The sequence below is a fragment of the Haliotis rufescens genome, unplaced genomic scaffold (genome assembly GCF_023055435.1).
Source record: "Haliotis rufescens isolate VD_foot unplaced genomic scaffold, xgHalRufe1.0.p SCAF_18, whole genome shotgun sequence".
Lineage (NCBI taxonomy): Eukaryota > Metazoa > Mollusca > Gastropoda > Lepetellida > Haliotidae > Haliotis > Haliotis rufescens.
In genome coordinates, this window is record NW_025963868.1 from 14,615,266 (window position 1) to 14,640,115 (window position 24,850).

Below are 24,850 nucleotides of genomic sequence, written 5' to 3' on the forward strand. Positions count from 1 at the left end.
TAGGACCCACACTTAGAACTGTTTCTCTGTCACATATCACAGGAATATAGGACCCACACTTAGAACTGTTTCTCTGTCACATATCACAGGAATATAGGACCCACACTTAGAACTGTTTCTCTGTCACATATCACAGGAATATAGGACCCACACTTAGAACTGTTTCTCTGTCACACATCACAGGAATATAGGACCCACACTTAGAACTGTTTCTGTCATATATCACAGACTTATTTCTTTCAAAAACTTTACATGTTCATCTGAACTTGACTGTTTACTGTATTGACCTTAATGCAGCACCAAATTTATGCGAGTGCTGCCCCCAGGCCTGAAATCAGTCATGAAATTAATGAGAGTAGCCCAACCTTTGAACTTTAAGACCTAATCAGCTAACCAAAACACCAAGACTGGAGACTTCGACTTCCATGACTTAGTATAGAGTGATAGCAGTTTGATAGAATAATGTCTTCACAAACTTCAACTGCTTGACATGTGATCTAACTTCTATGAAATCGAAAGCATGAAATTCCAAATAAAGCATATTTAAATGAAATAGGTCAGGTCACTGATGAAGATTGTACAGGTTGCAAGTGTTGTTCAGGATTGAAGAAAGATGACTTACCTGCCGTGACACACGGGAGAGTGCATGCACTCACTGGCGAGGCTGGGGAGGGATGACTGACATGCCCGGTCCATCAGAGGATTCTCACCGGAACTCAAGCTATGAGAACACATCCGAGATGGAGGAAGGGGACCCTGTTCTGGGTCGCTTAAATGTCTAAGATCATTCTCCATTTGTTTAATTTTATATCCATGCAATGATGTGGGTCCATACGCCTGCATGGGCATGTGTGTTCTCTCTGCGTCACTGTGGTAGGGGCGCTGCAGGTATATGTGACAGTCATTAGGTGCCCCGTGACATGGGGGGTACATGAACCCACGAGGGGACTGGCCCCTACCGTCATGTGTCGGGGACTGAGTCCTTTGTCTGTTGTTATTGAGCTGTTTGGGAGAATATGGCCGACAATCGTGCATCCTTGGTTGGGTTCCGAACTCTGTATCTGAGTATGGCACACACCTAATATTTGCAGGCATTCTGTCGTGAGGAACAGGGCATGAACATGCCGAAATCTTTGAAACGGGAGAAAGAGGACTACGATTATTCATTTGACGTTGACGTTCCATTCTGTTGAGAGTATTCATGGGAGATTCTGGCGGGGTTCCAATGTCGCTTGGAGGGGGGTGTTCTGGGGGTGGTGGGAGCAGTTCAGCCCAATTCACCATGGCCTGTTTTCCTTGGCAACAAGGCTTGGCTCCTTTCTTTGTCCTCTTAACAGGCATTCCATATTCATCTACAATGCAAAAACGAGTAGTAAATTACGTATGTATCTATGAAAATGCTTTATTATTTGCTCTAGTTTGTGTGTTTGTTGTTTAATTCCACAGTCTGCATTATCCTAGCTATATGATGAAGGCAGTCTGTACATAATCTAATCTGAGCCAGACAATCCAGAGCTAAAAATTATGGGCAATGATTAACACCATTGTTGACACGCAAAGAACCATTTACCGAGCCTGACCTCCCAATCAGTGAGGTCACCTATAACTACCAGCATCCATTTTGGGGATCTATTCTAACCCAGACTACCAATGGGTATGCTCCTGTAGAAGATGATAAACCTGTGGCAGAATGATGGTACCTGTAGTAAGACTGCCACTGTCACTGCCAGGACTAGCCAAGCACTGGATCTCGTCATGGGTACACCCTGTGTTGGGTCTGCTGTTGTCCGTGTTGGAATCACTGGTCCTCAGTTCTGGCTTCTGGCAGCTATCACCTGACCCGCTGGCGCTACTGTGCACATAGGCATGGTTGATTGGGCGGAAGGCACTCTCCATTCCCTGCAACAAACATCCCATCAAGGTAAGCATGAGATATTCAACCAACAGACACATGACTGTTTTGAGTACAGTGCTTCCTTGGGAACAATCCATTAAAACAAAGAAGACCTGTACAAGACTTCCTCCTTGACTAAGCTACCAAATCTACTCACACTGGTCTGAATGGGTCGTCCTGTTTGGTTGCTAGTGTTGATGAGTGTGGTTGTGGCATATGGTGCCACTGAGACCGGTACGGAGTTGGGCTTCTGGTAGAATGTCTTCATCTGAGGCATCAGCCCAGCAGAGTTGTAGATGTTCTGGTCCTTCAGTTCCACATCTTTGTTGCCCGAGTCCAGGAGTGAAGCCAGGTCAGATTGAAGAACGCCATAACCTGTGAGAAGATGGTGACAGGATTAGTCACTGCTCCATGTGAGGGAACGGGGGTTACTGCACTCGTATATGTCCTTGGATAATGTGTGACTGACACGGTAACCTTGACAACACATGTATCCCAGCTCTACTCACCTGATAGGTTACTGTGCATGTTTCCGTCTTTCTGAGCATACACCACGTCATCTCTAGACAAAACGTTGCCACCTCTGGAAATATCAAGGATATCAGTTCTTTTATATATATTCTTTTAGAAATATATCTATGTCATTAGCAAGTTAGAAAATATGTTATCACCATGATCCTTGCAAATAAACCAACAAAACCCTTTCCACAACAATAGAAATCAGAGTCCACTGTAGATTCTGACTATATCACAAGCATGTGTTTATGAATCACTATCAAATAGTGACAACATCAGTGATCTTAGCGAAGCTAGTCTCTCTTGCTGGGGATCTCTATGGCAGTATTCACACGAACTTGAACTTAATAAATATATCCTCTATGACCAATGGTGGAAGTGTGTCAAGTAAAATATTAGACAATTCAAGGCAACCAGAATGTGATTGTGGACTTACCTGGCTGATTCGTCCGACTTGTGTACAGGTACAGCTGCAGGAAGTGAAAAATGTCAGATATGATTAAATAAGATTCTGGTGTATGTGAAAATTGTTTTTAACGAAAATTGTCTTAAGGAAAAATAGTCCAATGGAAAGACGTTTTATTTTTAAAGAAAATTGTCTTATAGGAAATAGTTTCTCAAAGAAAATAGTTTTATGGAAAATAGAGTTTTATATTTGTGTGATCAATCCTCATTGATGCTTTCGGTTCTAAATTAAATTTAGACCTTCTATGAATCCATTATACTTCCTCTAATTTCAAAACACAGTAGGTTTATCTCCTCATTCAGTGGTAAATATAAAACTTGTCCAAACTTACCACTGTACATTCCATTCTGAGCCAACTTTTTCCTATTTTTCCGTTTGCGACACAGCCACACACTGAAGATGCAGAGAGCTAGCCACAACGTCCCTCCAATTGTGCTTATGAGCATGCCGATAAACCAAGGCTCCTTCATAATGTTTGGCTGCTCAGGTCCTGAAAACAAGAGACACATTCTCATTAACCCGTGCAACGAGCAAAATAATTTGATTACTAATCATGTTCCAATTTTCAGTTTACATATATATTGCAAACTCATCCATCTGAAGTTGACAAGTTTTGTTTTGATTAATGAATGTTCCCAGATTCAATGAAATGGAATAAGTCAATTCAAACTGCAGGACAGATAACATTATGTTGACAAATGCCTTTGGTTTAAAGGGGGGAATGCTATAAATCTCATACCTACTCATGAGTAAACAAAATGTTAATCATCACTGCCAATCAGTTTTGCTAATGAGAATTTTACGTCTTAATCTAAAAAAAGTGTGCCTTAATTCAAAATTCGTAATTAAACTATCTGACCAGAACTAATTAACACAGAGAAATGCAATCTGGAAGAAAGAAGTTCATTTGTAGCATTAATAGGAATTCGCTAAAAGGATTACATTTTATGCTAAATGGATTAGAAAAAATTCAGTTATGATTAAGAGTGTGGAATTTGGTTGGTGGGGTGCCATGAGTTATATCAAAGTCACAAGTCAAACACATAACTCATCAAAAGAGAAAATGAAGAAAGCTAATGGTATGAATTAAAAGAGTCGAGTCACAGGTTCGTTACTCGCCCGAGCGATCAACTCTTCATTGGTTATTATGAAATTAAGAACAGCGTTAGGAAAACTGAACAATTATTGTCAGTCAAATTGTATCATTACGCCTGGCGAAATAAACACAAAGATTGGACATGTGAAGCGCAGCACACTCTAGACCCCGACCTCAATTAATTATCCTGCCTGCTTCACCTTCCTAAGGACATTTCCAAAAGACAACATTGTACTTTTTAACGGATGAGATGGCTTTAGTTAATTAAACCACTTAATGAGTTTCGGTCCTCCCACTGATGAAAACAAAGCAGTCAATCCAGGAACAATGGGGGACGATTCGCCCAGTGCGCTATCGTAATCTCAGCTATTGTGGTGCTGTCAACCCCCCATGAAATATCCCCTTTGTCTCCGAACCTGATCACCACCGACGACAGGCTTCGCGGAGCGTCCTTATGAAAATGAGGATGTAGCTGAAAAAACTGTCCAATAACAACGAGAAAGCATGTCAGCTAACTGTCTTACCTCTTGAAAGGATGTTGAAGACGGAGAAGTAATTTACTTGCGAACCTAAGCAGACACTTCAACATCTAGTCTCCTTCCCCAACGGTGACAAAAGCTAAATTCTATGACTCATTTCTATCACCCCATCCATCCATGCCCCCCAACCTTCCTCTCCTCTTCCCAAGTTTTGACCCAAACCCCCTCCCATAGGAATTGGATGTGGGAATTAATCCCCCCCATGTAAATTTTTCTTAGTGAAGAATGAGCCCAGACAAAGACAATTTCACGTGGAAATGCCACGACAATAACACACAATATCACCACTGGTGGCATCCCGATCATGAAATCCGAATTTGATGACATTCCTGTCCCATCCTCAATAACAATTGTTTGATGAATTGTCTGAGGGTTGAGACTGGAAGAATTCAATCTTAAACACATTACGAACTGGCCCGACACTCGTCTGTCATTTCGGCACGTGCAGTCTTTTGCAGGCACAGCAAGAAACTTAATTATCACAGATTAATGACACTAATTTGGTCATTCTAAAAATCGGCATTCTGATGAAGACATCAGCTTATTGCCCGAGATTCTAATTTTGGAAGGATGAATTGACTTTAAAATCCTTTTGTGACAGAATTGTATTTTGTTGCCTTTAACTCAAAACTAGAAATGAAAAAGATCTTTCAAGATCTCTCATTACACTGAACCATGATTTATTAAGTTTTGCAATCTTTTTTGTAAGACGTATTGAGCTAGATTGCTGACTGATTGAAACGTGATCAAATTTGACACATTTTTAAACGAAAAATGACCCTTATTCAGGGTGTCGTTATAAAGAAATAGAAGAAATGGAGACGGTCTAATCTGATTTCTTCTGCACAAACAAAACCTGTTCATGGGCACATGTCAGATAATGACACTGGAAGTCTGACAAAGATTGTAAACAGAAATCATATCAAGTCAAAGGATTTATGGTTTCCACAATTCCTGGGGGCAATGTTTTGTTTACAAAACATCCCGTAAATCCAAGCATCCATCTTGCATACAACGTCAGAGCCGCAAGCATCTGGCAGGTCATGCTGCTCAGAAAGCTTCTTACTAGCAATTTCTTATCTTAACTGATGACACTGTCAAACCATGATATGAAACTGAAAAATGTCATTGAAATTTTCACCTTTTCATTAAAGAAACCATGGAAAGCAGGCAGGGAAACTTTCATTCCTCATCACTGAAATCTGGGATGGGCAAAACGTTATGATCACCCTGGACACCAGGGCCTTAACTTTGTGATCACACCACCACCTTCTTATCATAAAAAAGGCATTTCAAAGAACAGCAATGAGAATCCAATGTTTAAATCCCTCATTTCCAGGCTAAAAAGAGGGGAAGGTTCCAGTTAAGTGTCGGCTTTATGTTTCTAATACACCTCCAGACTAATTTATTGGAGATGCCAACAGCATGGAGTCTCGGTCTGCTCTATGATGACTCACAATTTGAGATTTTAATTCTGTTTTATCTCCATGGAATTGTCTTGAATCTAATCATAAACAATCTCACAATCATAATCCCATCCAGTAAGTCCAACACCGTTGACGGGGACATCGAGATGACTTCAAATGGGTCATGATAAAGCAGTATTTATGAGGGTAATGCTGTTATCTCAAGAATCTAATCTTGCCATCTTTTAGGTTAACACTGTAGATGATTTAAAAACGTTACACCCCATGCTGTCACATCCGCTGGTACGGTTTGTGCAATGAGTGTAAATATGGGTTAAGTTCATCTGAGGTGAAGTAAGATGAAACAAACTGCTGTGAATTCCGTGGATGAGATTTATTCTGAATTTTAATCAAGGAGGATTTCAGATTTCAAACAAAGTCACATCACCCACGTCAAGGAAGAACATTGCTGAGTCACCTTTGGAGATTTTAATTCCATTTTATCTCCTTGCAATTGTCAATACCTTCATCGTAAACAAACACAAATCTGCAGCCGAAACCTTAAGACGAGAAGAGGAGAAGACGAGGAACAAGAGGCAAACTCAAAGAAGAACTGATTCTAATTCTGTGAAAATCTCATCCTCAAGTGTCTGTGACACAAGTTCTCGACAGATTTGGTCCTGTGCAGAAATCTCGCTGATTTAAAGATTTCACAAGGAGGCACAAATACCAGAGGCTTTTCTCCCTCCAAGACAAAAGAGTTACTGACAGGGGCGGTTAATTCCCCTTCTCTCGTGTGACTCACTGCAAGTTCCCTCTACTCGTAACTGTCACTTCAGGAACAAAATGTGCATCAATTGTCTGAGTCACGATTATGCATTTCGCGACACTCAGAAAATTTGAAAGTCATCATTGGAGTGGTCCAATCTCCACGAAAGGGGAAAACGTGGACTTGAGTTTGTCATCAGCCATGGCTAGCAATTGAAAATGACAAGATTGAATGACAGTGCCACAGACTTTCACCCAATTGTTTCTGCTTAATTTCATTCACGTTTTGATTAGACGGTAAACTATTTAACATTATTTGGCAATGAAACAGTTTCTGTATGTCTCCCCATACATGAAGCTATTCAAGAGGGCTGGACTTCTGAAGCAACTCTGAGTAATAGGTAACACAAATCATTAACAGTGATGCACATCTGGGATTATTGTGACAAGATTATTGAGCAATTACACCAAAATGGCAAGCTATGTCTATGTGAATTTCAAGGAAATGATCTTTTCAATGATGATCTACACTGACAAAACAAAACAGCATAAGCTAAATGATAACTCTTAGTAAAACATGATCAGGTGTATGCCACTGTTAATTGTCCAGCTGATGTGAGAAAATTACAATCAAGATGGGTGTTATCCAAATTGAGTGGGTTTTTCCAAGTGGGCCTGTTACAAGGGGTCCAGACAGGATTGTTGCCGATGGCCCCAGCTTTTAATGCATTAGAGGGGTTAGCCTCATGTTATATTCATCCTGCGATAAATCACAACAAACGATATTATAACAGTAATTGGCAGAACCGTTGCTGACATTTGGGCTCATGGCATGCTTAAGAAGCAGCATTAGAGAGCTGGAGTTGAAAGGATATCTTCACTAATTAAGTCCCCTTCAATATTGTGCCATGGCCTTGTTTTCTAAAAAGCCCAAATTATGGATTGCATTTTAAATGTTTCACTCATTTAGCAATTAGAGGCTGGAAAGATGTCGTGCACACCAGACTGCTATGGACACAGATGGGGGATGTACATTGGAAAATTGGATCCTGTCACTAGCACCTTGTGTCCTCCTGTGCAGTCAGTTAAGTCAGTTGTCAAGGGAAAAGGAGTATAACCTTAAAAGATTTTATGCCTGGCATAGTCCGTGAGGGTAAAATATTTGGTGTTTTTGTTTGTTTGTTGTTTAACGCCGCACTCAGCGATATTCCAGCTATATGACAGCAGTCTGTAAATAATTAAGTTTGGACCAGACAATCCAGTGAGCATTGATCTATGCAAGTGGGATATGATGACATGCATCAACCAAGTCAGTAAGTCTGACCATCCAATCCTGTTAGTTGCCTCTTATGACAAGCATGAGTTGCTGAAGACCAGTTCTAACCCAGATCTTCACAGGGGCCAGGGGCGGTCGGGTAGCCTAGTGGTTAAAGCGTTTGCTCGTTGAGCCGAAGACCCGGGTTCGATTCCCGACATGGGTACAATGTGTGAAGCCCATTTCTGGTGTCCCCTGCTGTGATAATGCTGGAATATTGCTAAAAGTGGTGTAAAACCACTCACTCACTCACAGGGGCCATGAGAGTGAAAAACTAACAGTACATGCATTGGGAAGTGCTTACCAACAACAAATGTCTTGCTCCATACTCCCAGTCCCTTGCTGGTCTTGGCAGCTAGTCTTATCCTGTAGGTGAGATCGGCATCAATGTTCCTCACAAGCGCACTTGATGTCGTATCATTGGTGGAAAGGCTACAGTTGTGCTTCCGGTCATTGTCCATGCAGTAGATCTGGACATAAATATAGCATTTGTTTACCTCACTATTGACATGGTTTCATATTTCATCTGTCCTAGGTATGTGTACATTGTGCCTACCCCCCAATCACAAAACACATCAGGAACTAATCACAGAAGGATAGAGCGTCTCTTGGTCTTCCAAATACCCAGGTACAACAACCATTTTGTGATGCAGATGCACCTAGAATTGGAATATCAGTTATTTAGAGTGCCTCCGTGGTCAAGTGGTTAGATCCCTGGCCACGTCATATCAAAAGATGTTAAAGGATGGTACTTGTTACTGTGCCTCCCGCTCAGTATTTAGGGGATAAAACAAGGTCTGGTCGGCTTGGAGTCAGTATAATGTGTCGGAGTTGGGCAGCCATTAAACTGCAGCATGGTATCTCATTAGGCTAGCTCTATAAAACCAGCAGAAGTCTGGACTAGTACACACACACATACACACACACACACACACGTACACACGCACACACACATAGAGTTGTCATTTCCGTTCCAGATGTGATGGAAGGATACAGAACATGTAAAAGTTCTATAAAAAAACGTCAAAGGAAGGGGTAACAGTAAAACCGTTTGAATTTAATAATAACAAGAATTTGTCACAGAGTGACGAAATATCCCCCGCCTGTACACCATAGTACCAAATATGAAGACAATCCAGCGATTAGTTCTTGAGATATTGTGGCAACACCGTTTTCCAACTCCAAAAACAGATTTGCCTGCTGTGACCTTGAAAATGGGGTCAAGGTCACCAAATCTGACAGGTGTATGCGGTGTCTGTATATACACTATAGTTCCAAATATGAAGACAATCCAGCGATTAGTTCTTGAGATATCGCGGCAACACCGTTTTCTAACTCCAAAAGCAGATTTGCCTGCTGTGACCTTGACAATGGGGTCAAGGTCACCAAAACCGACTGGTGTCTGCGGTGTCTGTATATACACCATAGTTCCAAATATGAAGACAATCCAGTGTTCAGTTCTTGAGATATCGCGGCAACACCGTTTTCCAACTCCAAAAGCAGATTTGCCTGCTGTGACCTTGAAAATGGGATCAAGGTCACCAAAACCGACTGGTGTCTGCGGAGTCTGTATATACACCATAGTTCCAAATATGAAGACAATCCAGTGTTTAGTTCTTGAGATATCGCGGCAACACCGTTTTCCAACTCTAAAAGCAGATTTGTCTGCTGTGACCTTGGAAATGGGATCAAGGTCACCAAACCGACTGGTGTCTGCGGAGTCTGTATATACACGATAGTTCCAAATATGAAGACAATCCAGTGTTTAGTTCTTGAGATATCGCGGCAACACCGTTTTCCAACTCTAGAAGCAGATTTGTCTGCTGTGACCTTGAAAATGGGATCAAGGTCACCAAAACCGACTGGTGTCTGCGGAGTCTGTATATACACCATAGTTCCAAATATGAAGACAATCCAGTGTTTAGTTCTTGAGATATCGCGGCAACACCGTTTTCCAACTCCAAAAGCAGATATGCCTGCTGTGACCTTGAAAATGGGATCAAGGTCACCAAAACCGACTGGTGTCTGCGGAGTCTGTATATACACCATAGTTCCAAATATGAAGACAATCCAGTGTTTAGCTCTTGAGATATCGCGGCAACAAACAGGTGGGACGTACGGACGTACGTACGGACGGTCGTGAATACTATATCCCCCGCTTCGCGCTTTCGCGCGGCGGGGGATAATAATAAATTAAAAAATGACAATAAGAAAAGGCTGGGAGGGGGAATTGACCACTGAAGATAGGCACCTAGACTGACAATGAAACCAACTTACATCATAGCCTTGGATATCTCCATTCCTCTTTGGCTTCGGAGGAGGAGACCATCGAATGTGGATGACAGTTTCCTGCTCCTTGTGGATGATTATGTTTTCAGGGGGAGCAGAGGGCACTGAAAATGAAAGTTTGGCAAGGTAAAGATTGTTTGACAGCACTGATGCTTTTATTCTGTAATTATTCACACTCTGTATTTAAATGCTGTATAAATGTATTTGAAGAGGGATTCCCTTTGTAGGAACACAAGGTACACATATACTAAACAAAAAGAGGTAGGGATCATGAATATTTTTTAGAATATTTTTATGAAAACAAAAAAAATATCCCCAAAACTATTCACGATTCGACTCGTGAAGATCTGGTGAAGAATAGGTCTTCAGCAGCCCATGCTTGCCATAAAAGGCCACCTATGGAATCGGGTGGTCAGGCTCGCTGACTTGGTTGTTGCATGTCATTGTTCTCAGTTGCGTGGATCGATGCCCATGATGTCAATCACTGGACTGTCTGGTCCAGACTCAATTATTTACAGACTGCTGTCATATAGCTGGAATATTTCTGAGTGCGGCGTTAAACAACAAACAAATATTCATGATCCCTAAAGTTTTTGTTCAGTATATAAAGCCATAAGCTTGATGCGTTTATTGAAAGCTGAGAATACAAGAGCGTTACCTGATTCCTTTGTCGGCACTTTAACAGGGCTGCTGCACTGGGACTTGACTTCACCACCATAAGCTTTGATGCAGATTTCATACCAAGCATAGCTGTGCAGATTGTACAGCATATAGGAGGTGCTGTATGGGTCAAGGACTTTCTTGGTTATAACTGTCCCGTACGTCATTCGCCGAAGATCTGTGATCTTCTTATATTCAATGACGAAGCCACCAATTGCATCTCTTCCTTTCAGAACCTGCAAAGTCATAACTATGTTGCACAAACTTCTTCATACGGAGATATGTGTGAAAATGGCCTTTTGTCTCAATGACGCATTGCAGGATTTTTTCAACATATTGCTATGTGACTGTAGAGATTGTTGTTGATCTTTTTGTGGAAATTGTCAGTAAAATTAAAACTCTTGTGAAATGTTGAGTGCTATAGTAGCCAGATTATGACAGTGGTATTTAGAGCTACCTCCCTTGGTTGTTGACAAACATTGCAAGTTGGATCATTCATGGTGTTACTCTGGACATTGGAGAGTGCACTGACATGTGTGACCCCCCAGGAGACAAGGGACCTTATGGGTCCTGGGATACATTTGCGCTGTGATGTCATGAAAAAAGATGTCCACATCCATAATTAGTAGCCCTGTGTGTGGACTGTACAGAACTTACTTAGCTTTCTCTCGTTAGTTCGTAATGTAATAAAACATTATTTCAGCATACATTTCTGCTTTCAATTTATCAGACATTATATCTAAGACATAAACAGTTATGCATCTGAAAATGGGACTTTGCAGAAAATGAGTCTGATGTCATGTATAGCTGTAATAAATATGAATTGAAGTTTATGAACTGTATTATTGTCGTCCCAAGTTTTATAATACAGTAAGAAGTCATACTGTGATATTCCAGCCATTAGGTCCCTTATCTCATGGTTGTCACATCTACTGTAGGGCCGGATATTTATTTATTTATCGCTGCTGCCACATGTTTGACCTATTGTGTTGCTTTTTGTGTTATTTAAAATCTAAAACTGTGTGTGTCAATATAATTAGTTCATTATTCGTTGATCTTGTGTGGTCACTTACTGATTTCAAGTTGGAAAAGACCTCGTAACATTATCGGGTGAAATATGTTGCATGATGTGTTCACAGTGAAATGTCTTGTAAACATGGCCACTTTATCTCCATGGGTTAAGGTTTAAAAAAATAAAAGAATTGGTTCTCAGGCAATGGCTTTTGAAAATATAGTGTGGGCGGGCAGATGGTGTTTATTTGTGTGTTTTCTTTGTTCACTAGTATGCAACCAGATCGACAATTGTGTACAATCAACCTGGGAAAGGGCCTCCCTACATAAATGTATTCCTTGATGAGTAAAATATTGGAATACAGTATTTGACTACCGTTGGACTTGGAATATTTAAGGATGTTTTCTGTTTTCTTAAAATGGAAATAAAAAACAAAACTGCGGTGAACTTTATGATGTGGGCAGTGCCTGAGAACTATTCCTATTTTCTGGTTGAAATACTGACCCTCCATGTGACTTTAATGACAGTAGCGTTGATTGCCTCCCCTTTCATGATCTCCACAACCATGCCCTCCAGCTTCTCCCTGATCACAGACTTGGGTAAGTTGATCTTCTTGTTGGGTTTTCTGCGCTCTGAAATAGTCATTCAGGGGTTATACTATGGTTTCATACTTCATCAAATGCCAGATGCCACTCCATTCTTTCAAGGAAGATAAGGAAGCATTCATTACATATATCTTCCATCTTGAGTATATTCTGCAATATTTTGTAAGGGTACAACTGCTGCTCAGTTAACTGTGTTTGTGTTTACATCCAAGTTGGTATTTCCGCTTTCCAAAGTGTGCAGTGAGGCCGTCTTATTGTTGAAAGTCATTTGGAGACATTAATGCAAGTTTATGCATTTTTCGCATTTAATTCATGCTTGCGTTAATTTCAAGATTTACGGTATTCTGCAATATTTTGTAAGGGTATAACTTTCACAGATCACAATTCAGGTGAAGTTAAGCAATGTTAGTAGTGGAGAGTAGGTGGATTCTCTCGGGCTACAGTCCTGCCAATGACTGAGAATGAAAATCGAGTGCATGCTAATTACTCCCTTGACAGGTAATTATAATGTAGCGCCATGACCATTCACTTGGTAAATGGATTTTGACATACGAGTAGTGTATTGGAAGTAGTAGTATGATAAAGAAAAAAAACATTACCTCTTGTGACAACAGAATCCGATATTTCACTGGGTTGACTGATTCCATGGGAGTTCTCAGCTCGCACAAGAAACACGTAATGTGTCTCTGGTTCAAGGCCATGGACTGTGAAACTTTCATGAGTGATAGAGTTGGAGGCCACTACCCATCCCTGAAACCAATTGTTTACATGTATCAGAACTCAACCATACAAAGTTGGTGAACAAAAAAACATGATTCACAGATATATTCCAGGTAACCCCCTCCCCCATTCTCCCCCTCATCAGCAACCAATGCATGTTGCAAGAGGCAACTCTTGTCAGGCTCTGTGACTTGGCTGAGGGCACCCCACCACATCCCAGTTATTGTGTGGAACGCTGCTCATGATGTCAATCAATGGATTACATACATACCACTCTCATACAACTAGAATATTGCTGAGTGTTGTGTTAACCAGCCATCAAACAACAAACCTATCTGTGTTTATGACATACATCTGTGATGATGATGTACACAAACTTGAGATTTTATACAAACAATAATCAAAGCAAGGTCCTGAAGCCATTATTTAGTTTTCATAGGGGAAAGCATGACTGTTTACCTTTTCAGTCTCATGACTGAAGTATTCCACGATGAAAGCATACGTCGGGGAATCTCCTTTCTTCTTGGTGTTGGGCTGCCATGTCAGGTGGACAGTTGTGTCTGTAATGTCCGTCGCCACTGGCTTTAGAGGTCGCCCTGGAAACGTCTGAGATTTCTGTGTCCGTCTGTAAGGGCCTCGGCCTGCAATGTAGCGTGCATATAGCAATGTATTGTTGTCTAAATAGCCATGACAGCACTCACAACTTCTCCTTCCTTTTGACTCAATGTGACAAAATGTCCATTTATGTTTGTCATTCTGGAAAACTTAAACTTTTCCCTTGTAACCTTGACAGGTATTGATAAAATGGTCCACAGCACGTATCTTTACTCATAACAAGTTAACAGTACATGAGTTATTGCCTACATACCTGTAATCTTCAGGTAAGCACTCCAGGCAGTCTCTCCTGTTTCACTCACAGCTTTACAAGTATAGGTGTCAGAATCACTTGCCCGTACATCTGAAACGTTCAGTGTGGTAATTAACAAGCAATACAACAAATGTATCAAAATATTATTTGAACTGCAATGAGAAAGTGCACTTTGTGAGTTGTTGTTCTATACAGTGACAGCACTTTGATAATGCTTTGACAAACTTTCACATTCAAGATTTTACTCTGTAATATTGGCTTGATTCCTCTTCTTTGTATGAAAAACATAACATAATTTCTTGCAAACTATTTTATTACAGTAGGGAACTTTCAGATGCCTTACCTGATATTTGCAGAGTTCCAGAGTCCAGAATCACCAACCGGGCATTGGTGCCAAGGATTGGTCGATCTTTCCTATACCACCTAATGGTTGGCTGTGGGTTCCCTGTAGCCTGACATGGTAGCATTGCCATTTCATCTGGTGGAAGTGTCTGATTCTGGGGACCTAGCTTGATGATTGGTGGAGGTCGTGAGTCTTGTTCTGGAATTATGGGAAGGCCTGCATCAACTGGAAGTGAGGTTGGGGAGAGGGTGGAGGTCCAACACAGAGGGAGAGAGTGACATTTCTACTTCGGACTTGAGACTATGTGGCTACTAAATAACATGAATGTGGCTACTAAATAACATGAATGTGGCTACGTAAACGGCTGGCAACAATCTCTTCACATTTAAATGTTTGAAAAAAGGCAGATTTGTAAACCAAGTTCTTATGAAAGTCTGGCCTAGGTCCACTTCCATATTGCTGTTATGGTAGGCATGTTAACATGATATCACAATTCTGTCTGAAAGACATATCTGTGACAGCCTCTTACTCTGACAAGTAAGTATTGTTTTCAGTTACTGACAAACAAGACAAGACTGATTTCTCAATAACCATGAAGAGTGTGCAAGATATAAGAACGCAAAAGAAAGAGATACACAAAGAAGATATAACCTTCTCTTACTGTAGTAAACCGACCCAAAGAATGGAGAGAGAGAGCCCTTGTATGTCTGTAGCTCACGGGCATTATATAGGTGTCTTTGTATCATTGTAGATGCTCTTGATGAAGTTTCATGGTGATCCAGTAATTAATTGTACAAATACCAGCATGTCAGTGGGGGTGTGGTTGACTGAGTATGTCCATATGTGTACATTTGGCTGTCACTGTACCATTTAGCATACAGTCAAACATCAGTGAGTTTACATGTTCTTGTTGATGGTTTCTGGGTAAGTGAGTGAGTGACTATGGTTTACGCCACTTTTTGCAATATTTCAGCAAAATCAGGATGGGGGACACCAGGAATGGTCTTCACACATTGTACCCATGGAGGGAATTGAAGCCAGGTCTTCAGCGTGACGAGTGAACACTTTAACCACAAGGCTAGGCTCAGAGAAGGATTCTTGTACTTCATGTTTTCCATAAAAGCCAACTGAAGTAGGGATCTTTCACCTTAATAGATCTGGGGATTCCTGATAAACAGTCGACACAACAATAAACATAAACACACATGAACCTTAGGTTCTGGTGAGCTAAAATAAACAACTAAACATAATAATGCATGATTCAGCAATAAAGACAATAACTTGCAAAGAAATGAGAAGCAAAAACACACAATACGAATATCAAGAGACTGCAGATTATAGAAGATTATCCGTCAAATACCCCAAATGAATGAAACAGTGAAAAATAAATCAAGAGTCTATATTCCTCATAACCTCTTACAAACTCTGGTGGTGTGGAAATTGGCGAGTGAATGTTTATAAATGAGTGCACAGAGTATATTTGGTTGTAACTTGCCATTAAGATTTGTTCTCTCTGAAACACAAACAATATCGCATGAAACTTCTGGAATGTGGATTCCATCATGAAGATGTTCATAACGCCTAGCTCCATCGATCAGCTGAAGAAAGTACTTACGTCGAACATCAATCCGTGCGGTAGCTTTGGCACTACCGATGACATTCAAAGCTTGACACACATATTCTCCTTCATCTTCAAACTGAACACGCTCAATTCTAAATGTTCCATCTTCTGCCACCGAAAACCTGCCGTTCTTTTGGTTAGGGAACATCAGTGGCTAAAAAACATATGGAATGACGTTATGGCATATTTAGTATATTAAACAGGTTTGCGTTGCGGTTATTATTATATAGTGACACTGAATTTATCAGATTGGTTAATCATGATAAGCAAGGCTAGGTTTGAATGTAAACAATCACCTGTTCCGCTCCTTTGCTCCAGAAGACTGTAGGGGACGGGTTTCCAGTGACTACACATTGCAGTGTTATTGTACGTCCCTGTCCTACCACTTGGTCCAGAGGTTTGATCAAGAAGGAGGGGTGAGCTGCAAATAAAACGTCTTGTCAGTTCCATAACTGAAGAAAAGTTGATTTGATTTGTGAATAGTTTGGTTCTTCTTGATGTAGTGCAGTCCCTGGCCTCGTCATAACCAAAGATGTTAAAAGGTTGTACTTGTTACCCTGCCTGGTGCTCGACATTATGGATTAAAACTGGCAGGTTCAGAGTCAATATAATGTGTCTGAGTGGGGTATCTTTAGTGGGCTAGCATTATAAAGTTGGCATTACTCTGGACAAGTACAAGCAGCCACAACCATGTGCATGCACGCCGCTACATAAGTGCAATTATGTCCAATGCGATGTTAAACCCCATTTCAAATCACCTCTTGATGTAGATAATAACTCACTCTGAATGGAAAGTCTGCCTGCCGCTTCTACTGTTCCAGCCAGGTTCTCAGCCACACAGATGTACTGGCCGTCATCCTCTGCTTGAACCTTCTCTATACGCAGGGTGCCATCATTAAGTTGCCGTGCTCTGAAATACAGCCATTTCTTCCCTTACAGAGTACTGTTTCTCTTCATTTGATATTGCAGGCAGACTATTATGTAGGTTGACAGGAGGAGATTTATTTAAACATATGATCCACAGTTGAAACCACTTTTTCTGAATATTGCAAGATTCATGAATGTAATGGAAATGTAATATATTTTACTGCTGCTTCACTTCCTATGGTCTACATATCAGTTATCTCCCTTAGACAAGCTCAAGCAACAAGTTTGTCTGAACAAATTTGCTTCCTCACAGGAAAAATCAATACAAGACAATGATCTTAGTTTGTGGCTGGCACAACATGATATATGCCTTAACACAGTAAATGTGAATTATAGTTATATAAAAATATCTTTGGAGAATTAAACTGCCATTTTAAACTCCAGTTTGTCTTTTACCTTCCATAGGATATGCGTCCATCCTGCTTTTTCCAAGTGACTGTTGGTTCAGGATCACCAATGGCCTGGCACTTGAGTTCAACAGTGTCTCCTTCATTGGCTTGGATATCATCTGGTAGTTGACGAATCTTAGGTTTTTCTGAAAAGAAAAAAATATAATGACTGCCTTACCATACACGTTAACAGCAAAAACACAAACTGCATTTTCATACATGGTTTGTTTTCAAATTGATTGTGCTTGTACCCTGCCCCGTAAAGGCATCTTGTACAATAAATTCTATTATGTTTGCAATAGATACACACTTTCAAATATTTTTAAAGGTTAATTCAGAAACTGGAGTGTAAATCATGCTGCGCAATGATTCTCTACCATTTTCGGAATCATGTTTAGTTGAACAGTGATGGTCGTGGAGAGTAGTTGGATGGGTGACCACGTTAGGCAGCTTGACTCCTGACACTTTTTAGGGCTTCAGTCCTGCCCCACACTGAAGCACATGTTACATGTGGTGTCCCCTTAGACAAGTGACTTTGTTTGAAATGTGCCTCTGTTCACCCAAATGGGCAAAGGTACCCAGTAGGATGAGATGGTAATGTGACTGTGAACTGTCTAGCACCTCACAGGTAGAATGGGTTGTATACTTCCCAGGGAGATCAGAATGAGTGAGTGAGTGAGTATGGTTTTACGCCGCTTTTAGCAATATTCCAGCAATATCACAGCGGGGGACACCAGAAATGGGCTTCACACATTGTACCCATGTCGGGAATCGAACCCGGGTCTACGGGAAAGTGAACGCTTTAACCACGAGGCTACCCAACCGCCCAGATCAGAATGAACATCAACTGCATACTGATCCCTTGACCAGGGTTATAACGTAGCACTAAGCATGCTTTAGGGTATGGATTTAGCACAACATCATGTAATAAAAATCCCTGTGGGTGCGAGTGTCAGAAGTTTGTGTTTCTTGCATCTACACTAAATATGCACATTAACTTACCCAAAACAGTGAGTCTTGCACGGGGACTCAGTTTCTCGCCACCCTTGTTCAAGGCAAGACACGTGTATTCTCCACCATCTGTAACTTGGACATTCTCAATCACCAGGTCACCATTGTTGTTCATAGAAATCCGTCCATCTATTGTCAAAGGGTCTTCATTTCTCTGCCACAGAACTTTAGGTTCAGGCTCCCCCTTCGGTGGTTTGCAGTGGAATGTTGCGGTCTCTCCTGTAGCCACAGTTGCAGAAGATGGCACCTCTCGAAATTCATCTCGTAAAACTGAAGTGATAGGATGCAACATGAAGATCAAGTAACACACAGTTGATACTGTGATACACAGTTGCTTGAGGTAGGTACTATTTGTGATTTGTAACTGTTAGCATGCTAAAACAATCAAACACAGGTTCAAATGATGGGGATAATTGTGAGTGAAATTCTGACATAAGAGATTGAGTTTGTATCGTTGTATGCCCCTTTCAGCATTATTACAAAATACTTAAATTGCAAGTGATTCAGTGGCATTTGATGGGCTAACCAAGCAATTGTTGGTCACGCCCACTAACAACCTACTGTTCCGTGATTGGCTCACAATAGAAAGGGCGGGGCTTGTGGTGCATTATTGTTGCTGTATGATGTTACTGATTTCGTATTGTTGTCTTCAGTGTTAATGATAAAACAGCTGTCTGTAAAGTTATTATTATTGATGTATTTATTTATAAGAATTGATTTCAATGTTTATTGGGTTTATTGAGTTCTGGTCTGAAAAAGATTTATATAGTCACATCACATTTGGTAGTTATCGGGGGGGGGGGGGGGGGTAACCATTGACCCATAATCTGCCCCCTTTCACCCAAATATAGAACAATTCTGTTTTCATAGAAATTTGTGTAGCTTTTATCTGAGAATGAACCATGCTTGCATACAAACATAATCATTAAAGTATGAATACAGTGTGCCTAATGCCATAAGTATTACTTGAAATATGACCTTCAAAAGTTATTGTATAATTCATATTAGCCATGAGTAAATATATTCACAATTGCTAATTAAAAATTACTTTGAACTTAACCTGGTCTTTGTTAAGAGTCAAAGAGACACTTTGGGTGTATGCAAAATTCTGTATATACATTGTGTATTGGTGTGTCCAAATCTACAGACATCGGTGTGCAGAGTGTTCTTTCCTACTCTCATTAGTGACCTGCTTAAACAGTCAAAATGTCATTAGCTCGAGACTCCTCTCTCAAAAGACTATGTGTACATAGTTAAGTTAATGTACTTGATTAATTCTCAGACTGTCTCATTTTCCCCAGTTGAATCTCCTTTCAGTGTATTTCAATCTATTTCATTCTATTTGTCCCTGTAAAAGTGAAATGTACAACTCAATATGTGGTAAGAACCACAATAGTCATCTTTAGTGCAATGTAGTGAAATGTGTGGTCCTCCGCAAATGTTGAGAAGTATATTTCGTCAGAAAGTAGCACATGAGAAATCTTTTAGAGAAAATTGAATTAATATATACCGTGTAGTGAGAAACAATGAATTTTTCATGTTTTTAGTTGAAATGTGACTTTGAACAACTCCCAAATGCTTTCAATGGTGTCAAAAGAGATTGATCCTAATTCCGAGGAAACACAAACATAAATGATGCTTGAGAATTCAGAATTAAAAACACTGCCATGAGAATCATTCAGCCAGTCTGTATGTATCGTCTGATGGCACTATCAGGATGGAGTTCTGCTCACAATATGTGAGAGATGAACAAATGTCTTGGAGACATAGTTCAAGGAATGTACACATCCACAGGACAAGGGTGTCTTTCACTGGAGACTTTCCAATCCATTCCAGAAGCGGATACAGTGGAATATTCTGATCAATGTCAGTCAGTCTTTATCCATTCCACACTGAATGACTTCAGCTTTCTATATGTTATTAAAGTAAATCTTATTAATGAAAATCATTTGGTGGGGGTGAGTTCACCACTGCTTGTCACCCTTGCCACCCCTACACACCTAAAGAGAAGGCAAATACTGGGATACTGGGATCGATCTACGGAGCTTGATTTAACTTGCACCAGGTGCATGTTCACAGAAAAACCCAGTTGCACCAGACAAAACCAGGTTGCACCTCCCATGGATTTATGAAAGTTGAAACATAGGCTAGTCTGCTACCTGTGTCACATAAATATAACGATGTATTGCTGGTAAATGTAATAGGAACAAGTGCAGATAATCTGGAAGTACCCACAGTTTGATGATGTCAAACTAATGTGATGCTCCCGAAAGCATGACAAATTACACATAATACAGAGAATTGTGATGTGGTCTTGGAAACAAAACTTGAGATATTCCAAGACTGATGTTGTGTGGACAAGTAAGGCTTAGGCTGACACCAACATAATTCGTTTTTACATGCTCTTGATTATGTGTGTTGACATAAGTATTAGGTTGCATATTTCAATAATAGGTAGCATTTGTGCATATTTTATAAAACTAAATGAACCCCTGCCATATACATCCAACAGTATTGCAGTAACATTGTACTTGTCCTAAGTTAATCACTTGCCCAAAGAACCAAATTAACATCCAAGATCTGTTAGTTTAAACAGTTTGCATGTCAGTCTTTCCTCAACATGCTCCAAATGCAAGTAATTTATTCAACTACAGGAAGGCAACAATGTCATACAAAACAATCTGATATCAAGTTACCCCCAAACATGCCTGGTTCTGGAAAGTCAAGTAAATGGACAGCATATGTGTAGCCTGACTCCTCCCTGCCTTGTACAAGTCTAACAGTTCAACTATTTAGAACATTTCATGTCAACACTTATATCCAGGAAACAGACATTTTGAATAGCAATAAGCCCTGAATGTTTCCATGTGGTAAACTGGTGTGATAGTTGTGGTCATGCCACTATATGGTCTGTGACTCAACAACCATGTCTCACCTCAACACAGACCTCCTCATCATGGAGAACAAGTTCTATTGAACCCATTTGACATATATTTTGTACAAGTTACACCATAATGCTATTACTTGTCCATCATAACGTCAAATTGGTGGATTTCATTATCAGTTTGTCAAAGATAAATAAACAACAGCCTTTTTGTGTTGGAACTATCTGTGTTTCCTTATGGAGGTACATTCTGTGAGTGTAACATTTGCAGGAGTTGACCTTGTTCCTTACAAGTCCTTACAATGCATTATCAAGTTTATTTTCCCCTGTTGCAAATCATTACATGGGCAGTGATCACCCCGGTGCCATTTCCACTGGCGCGGTTGTCTGCTGCCTCCACCATGATGCCGTCACAGCACACATTTGTTAGATGAGCAATGTGAACTCCAACTTTTCAGCCATATTTACCATGTGATAGGCAGGAAATGGCGACAGGTGTTTGTTATAACCAACACACACAATTACAATGTTCTTCTGGTTAGATATATGGCAGCAACAACAGTAATGTGTATGTATTCTGTTCAAGGGTTGTTTGGCAAACAGCTTCTTTAGATCTGGAGGGTGGAGTGAACTATATACAAGTGCATTAATGAAGAAAACACTTTTACTGATACAGAAATTTCATCTCTTGTTTTAACCTCCGGGATGCTGCAGCAACAACATGGAACACATCTTACTTATACCTTCTGTCTGTAAACCAGTGCAATGTTATTAATGGTAATACAGTTAGCGGTGTTTATTACATTAGTCATTTTTAACCTGATGCATAATACTTTTTCTGCAATTTTAAAAAGGCTGGCACATACAACCAGTAGGAAAACAGATTCACCTAGACGTTTCACATCTCCATTTAAAATTGTAACTGCAACACTTAAAACTACATCACCACTGTCAAACAATTTGTTTAAAAAAGGAGTGTGCAATGAATGCCTGCAGTGTATCTCATCTTAGCATTAGCTTTAAGTTTGGCTGACAATTTGCAGAGCCAAGAATATTTAGATGTATTCACCATGTGTGTTCATCTGATTACACAACAAACTAAGACTAACAATAATATAGTGCAAGAGTACATATACTGATGGCGTTAAGAATGCATGCATAAATTACAATGCAAATATTGTGGAATAAGCTACACAAAATGTTAATTCATGATGCTGTTGTAAAAGTTATTAACTCTTGACTTTCAACAATCTTCTTTCAGTAAAGTATTTTGTGGACCATCATATTATAAAAAAGGCATCAAATTACCGACTGTGAAACTTATGAGCATGCAAAGAGCATTTTGTCCCCTGATTGTATGCATGTGAATGAGAGGCGATTGATACCTAATTTGAAATTTTGGTGCTGCTATCTTTTCTGTTGTGTCCAGTGGAATCTGTTTCGACAGACGATCGGGTTGGACTTCTATATTTGCTTACCTGCTATTTCCAGTGTTGCATTTCTGCTGATAGCACTTCCATGAATATTTGTTGCATTGCAGTAGTACACTCCAACATCTGGCTTGTAATTCTTGTTGTGAATCACACGAAGGAAGAAGAGCTGTCCATTATTCAACAACATTCGATGGGAAGAGGGATTTTCAGGGGAGGTAACTACCCGTCTTCCATTTCTATACCATGTAATTTTGGGTGGTGGAATACCCTCGGCCTTGCAGTTAAGCGTTGCTGGTTCGTTCTTGGCAACATAGTCATCGTCGGGATGCTCAACTATCCTAGGGTTACTTGGGTCACCTGAAACAGCAGAGTTGAAAATAGTTAAACATTTCTAGAAATAATAAACCGATGACTACTAGAAATAGGTGACATGCAACATGAACGCTTCCAAGTTAGGAGATAAACATGGCTTTTAATCAGATTGGCAGGTTTTATTGAGTATTTGATGGTCATGTCAATCACTGGATTGTCTGGTTCAGACTTGATTATTTACTGACTGCCATCAAATAGCTGGTATATTGCTGAGTGTGGCGTCAATAAACAAACAAACAACAAACATTCTTAAGACATCTCTCTGAATATAACAACAAGCTAATGAACCCTTATCTATATATAATACATTTTTTACCTACAGTGCTGAAAAGCACATTAACAGTTGAAATATTCATGTCACCTTTCAAAGAATTTTTCCATATAAATCAATTGACACACAATTGTGTTTCTCTGCAAGGAAGTGTTAGTGTAGCAGCTACTTGATAGAGCAGTCTGTTGGCCTGGCCTTCTTAGCAGTCTCAGACTTGATGAAAGCTACGCTACACTTTCCCCGCTTTTTTTGTACCCCAGAATACATTGCCACCAAAGTTGCATGAATGCTATACCAATACATTTTACACCCGTGAAGATCCGGGGTAGAATAGGCCTTCAGCAACCCATGCTTGCCATAAATGACGACTTTGCTTGTCGTAAGTGTCAACTGATGGGATCGGGTGACTAGACTCACTGACATGGTTGATGCATGTCATCGTATCCCAATTGGATCGATTGATGCTCATAATGTCAATCACTGGATTGTCTGGTCCAGACTCATATTTACAGACTGCCGTCATATATCAGGAATATTACTGGGTGCAAAACAAAGAAAACAAATATGCAGGGTTTAGTATAACTGCTTTGTGTGGATTATTATTTGAGAAATACTGCTTGGGCATAATAAATAGAGATTATTAGTCAACTGTTTTTGTATCATAAATATCATGTATTAGAAATAAAACTTGTATTATGCGAGCCTTTTGCTACAAATTGGAACTAAATAAAAGTGACAAAATGTAAACATAGTGGAAGACATTTTTGTCTTGTTCAAGAAGGACTAGTGACACAAAGTTTACACTCATCCTAGGACTAGTCTATAAAACTAATGTCTAATGCTGAATGGACAGCTTCTGGATTGGGTAATTCAAAAACAGCAGGGTGTATACACAAAGTTTCAAACTCCTGGTCAGACAGCATGTGATTAATCATATGGTTGTCAGTGACACAGGAGAGATATGGATCCTATTAAAATTGGATTTAGCTGCAAACTTTGTCCCAAGGCACAGCCAGTGAACATAATGAAATTAGTTTGAAACCTGAAACTTTACAACAATGTATCTATTTCTTCTGTCATTCCTCATTGGGACATTCACTCCACAAGCCATTGGGTTTACAATCACACTGCCATTAATCAGCATGGAGCTGACGACCTCCATAGTCTTCCTTAACATAATTCCTAACCGACGGATATGATGCTAGAATACCTCCCTTAGTTAGAGGAAAAGCAAATTCACTTTTTACTGATTTGCAATTCATCATAAGAAACAATCTATCTTGCCAGAATGAAAGCCCTTTTGATCAGTTACATTAAATTTACATCTTCGGATCCCAATCAACAAATTCAGCGAGGGTGGAAAATATGGTGAAAGCAAGGATGGAAAAGTTCAATGATCTTCCTCATACCTAAAGAGACACAAGTTTTATTAAGTAGAGAAATCA

The 24,850-nt window shown here is 40.1% G+C and overlaps 1 protein-coding gene across 13 annotated transcripts in view; it reads right to left on the reverse strand.

Moving 5' to 3' along the window:
* LOC124112986 (roundabout homolog 2-like) overlaps positions 1-24,850 on the reverse strand; it is a 519,019-nt gene that overhangs the window by 11,109 nt on the left and 483,060 nt on the right. For all 13 annotated transcript variants that reach the window (XM_048398286.1, XM_048398287.1, XM_048398288.1 and 10 more), the window contains 20 exons: positions 22,808-23,119; positions 18,437-18,715; positions 17,442-17,580; positions 16,901-17,028; positions 16,415-16,539; positions 16,113-16,272; positions 14,498-14,695; positions 14,155-14,244; positions 13,746-13,927; positions 13,166-13,316; positions 12,466-12,593; positions 10,948-11,185; positions 10,278-10,393; positions 8,305-8,470; positions 3,208-3,366; positions 2,847-2,880; positions 2,404-2,477; positions 2,052-2,269; positions 1,701-1,899; positions 623-1,352 (listed from right to left, as the gene is read on the reverse strand). In XM_048398286.1, the coding sequence (XP_048254243.1) occupies positions 623-1,352; positions 1,701-1,899; positions 2,052-2,269; positions 2,404-2,477; positions 2,847-2,880; positions 3,208-3,366; positions 8,305-8,470; positions 10,278-10,393; positions 10,948-11,185; positions 12,466-12,593; positions 13,166-13,316; positions 13,746-13,927; positions 14,155-14,244; positions 14,498-14,695; positions 16,113-16,272; positions 16,415-16,539; positions 16,901-17,028; positions 17,442-17,580; positions 18,437-18,715; positions 22,808-23,119 (3,826 nt within the window). The remainder of the gene's footprint in view (positions 1-622; positions 1,353-1,700; positions 1,900-2,051; positions 2,270-2,403; positions 2,478-2,846; positions 2,881-3,207; positions 3,367-8,304; positions 8,471-10,277; positions 10,394-10,947; positions 11,186-12,465; positions 12,594-13,165; positions 13,317-13,745; positions 13,928-14,154; positions 14,245-14,497; positions 14,696-16,112; positions 16,273-16,414; positions 16,540-16,900; positions 17,029-17,441; positions 17,581-18,436; positions 18,716-22,807; positions 23,120-24,850) is intronic.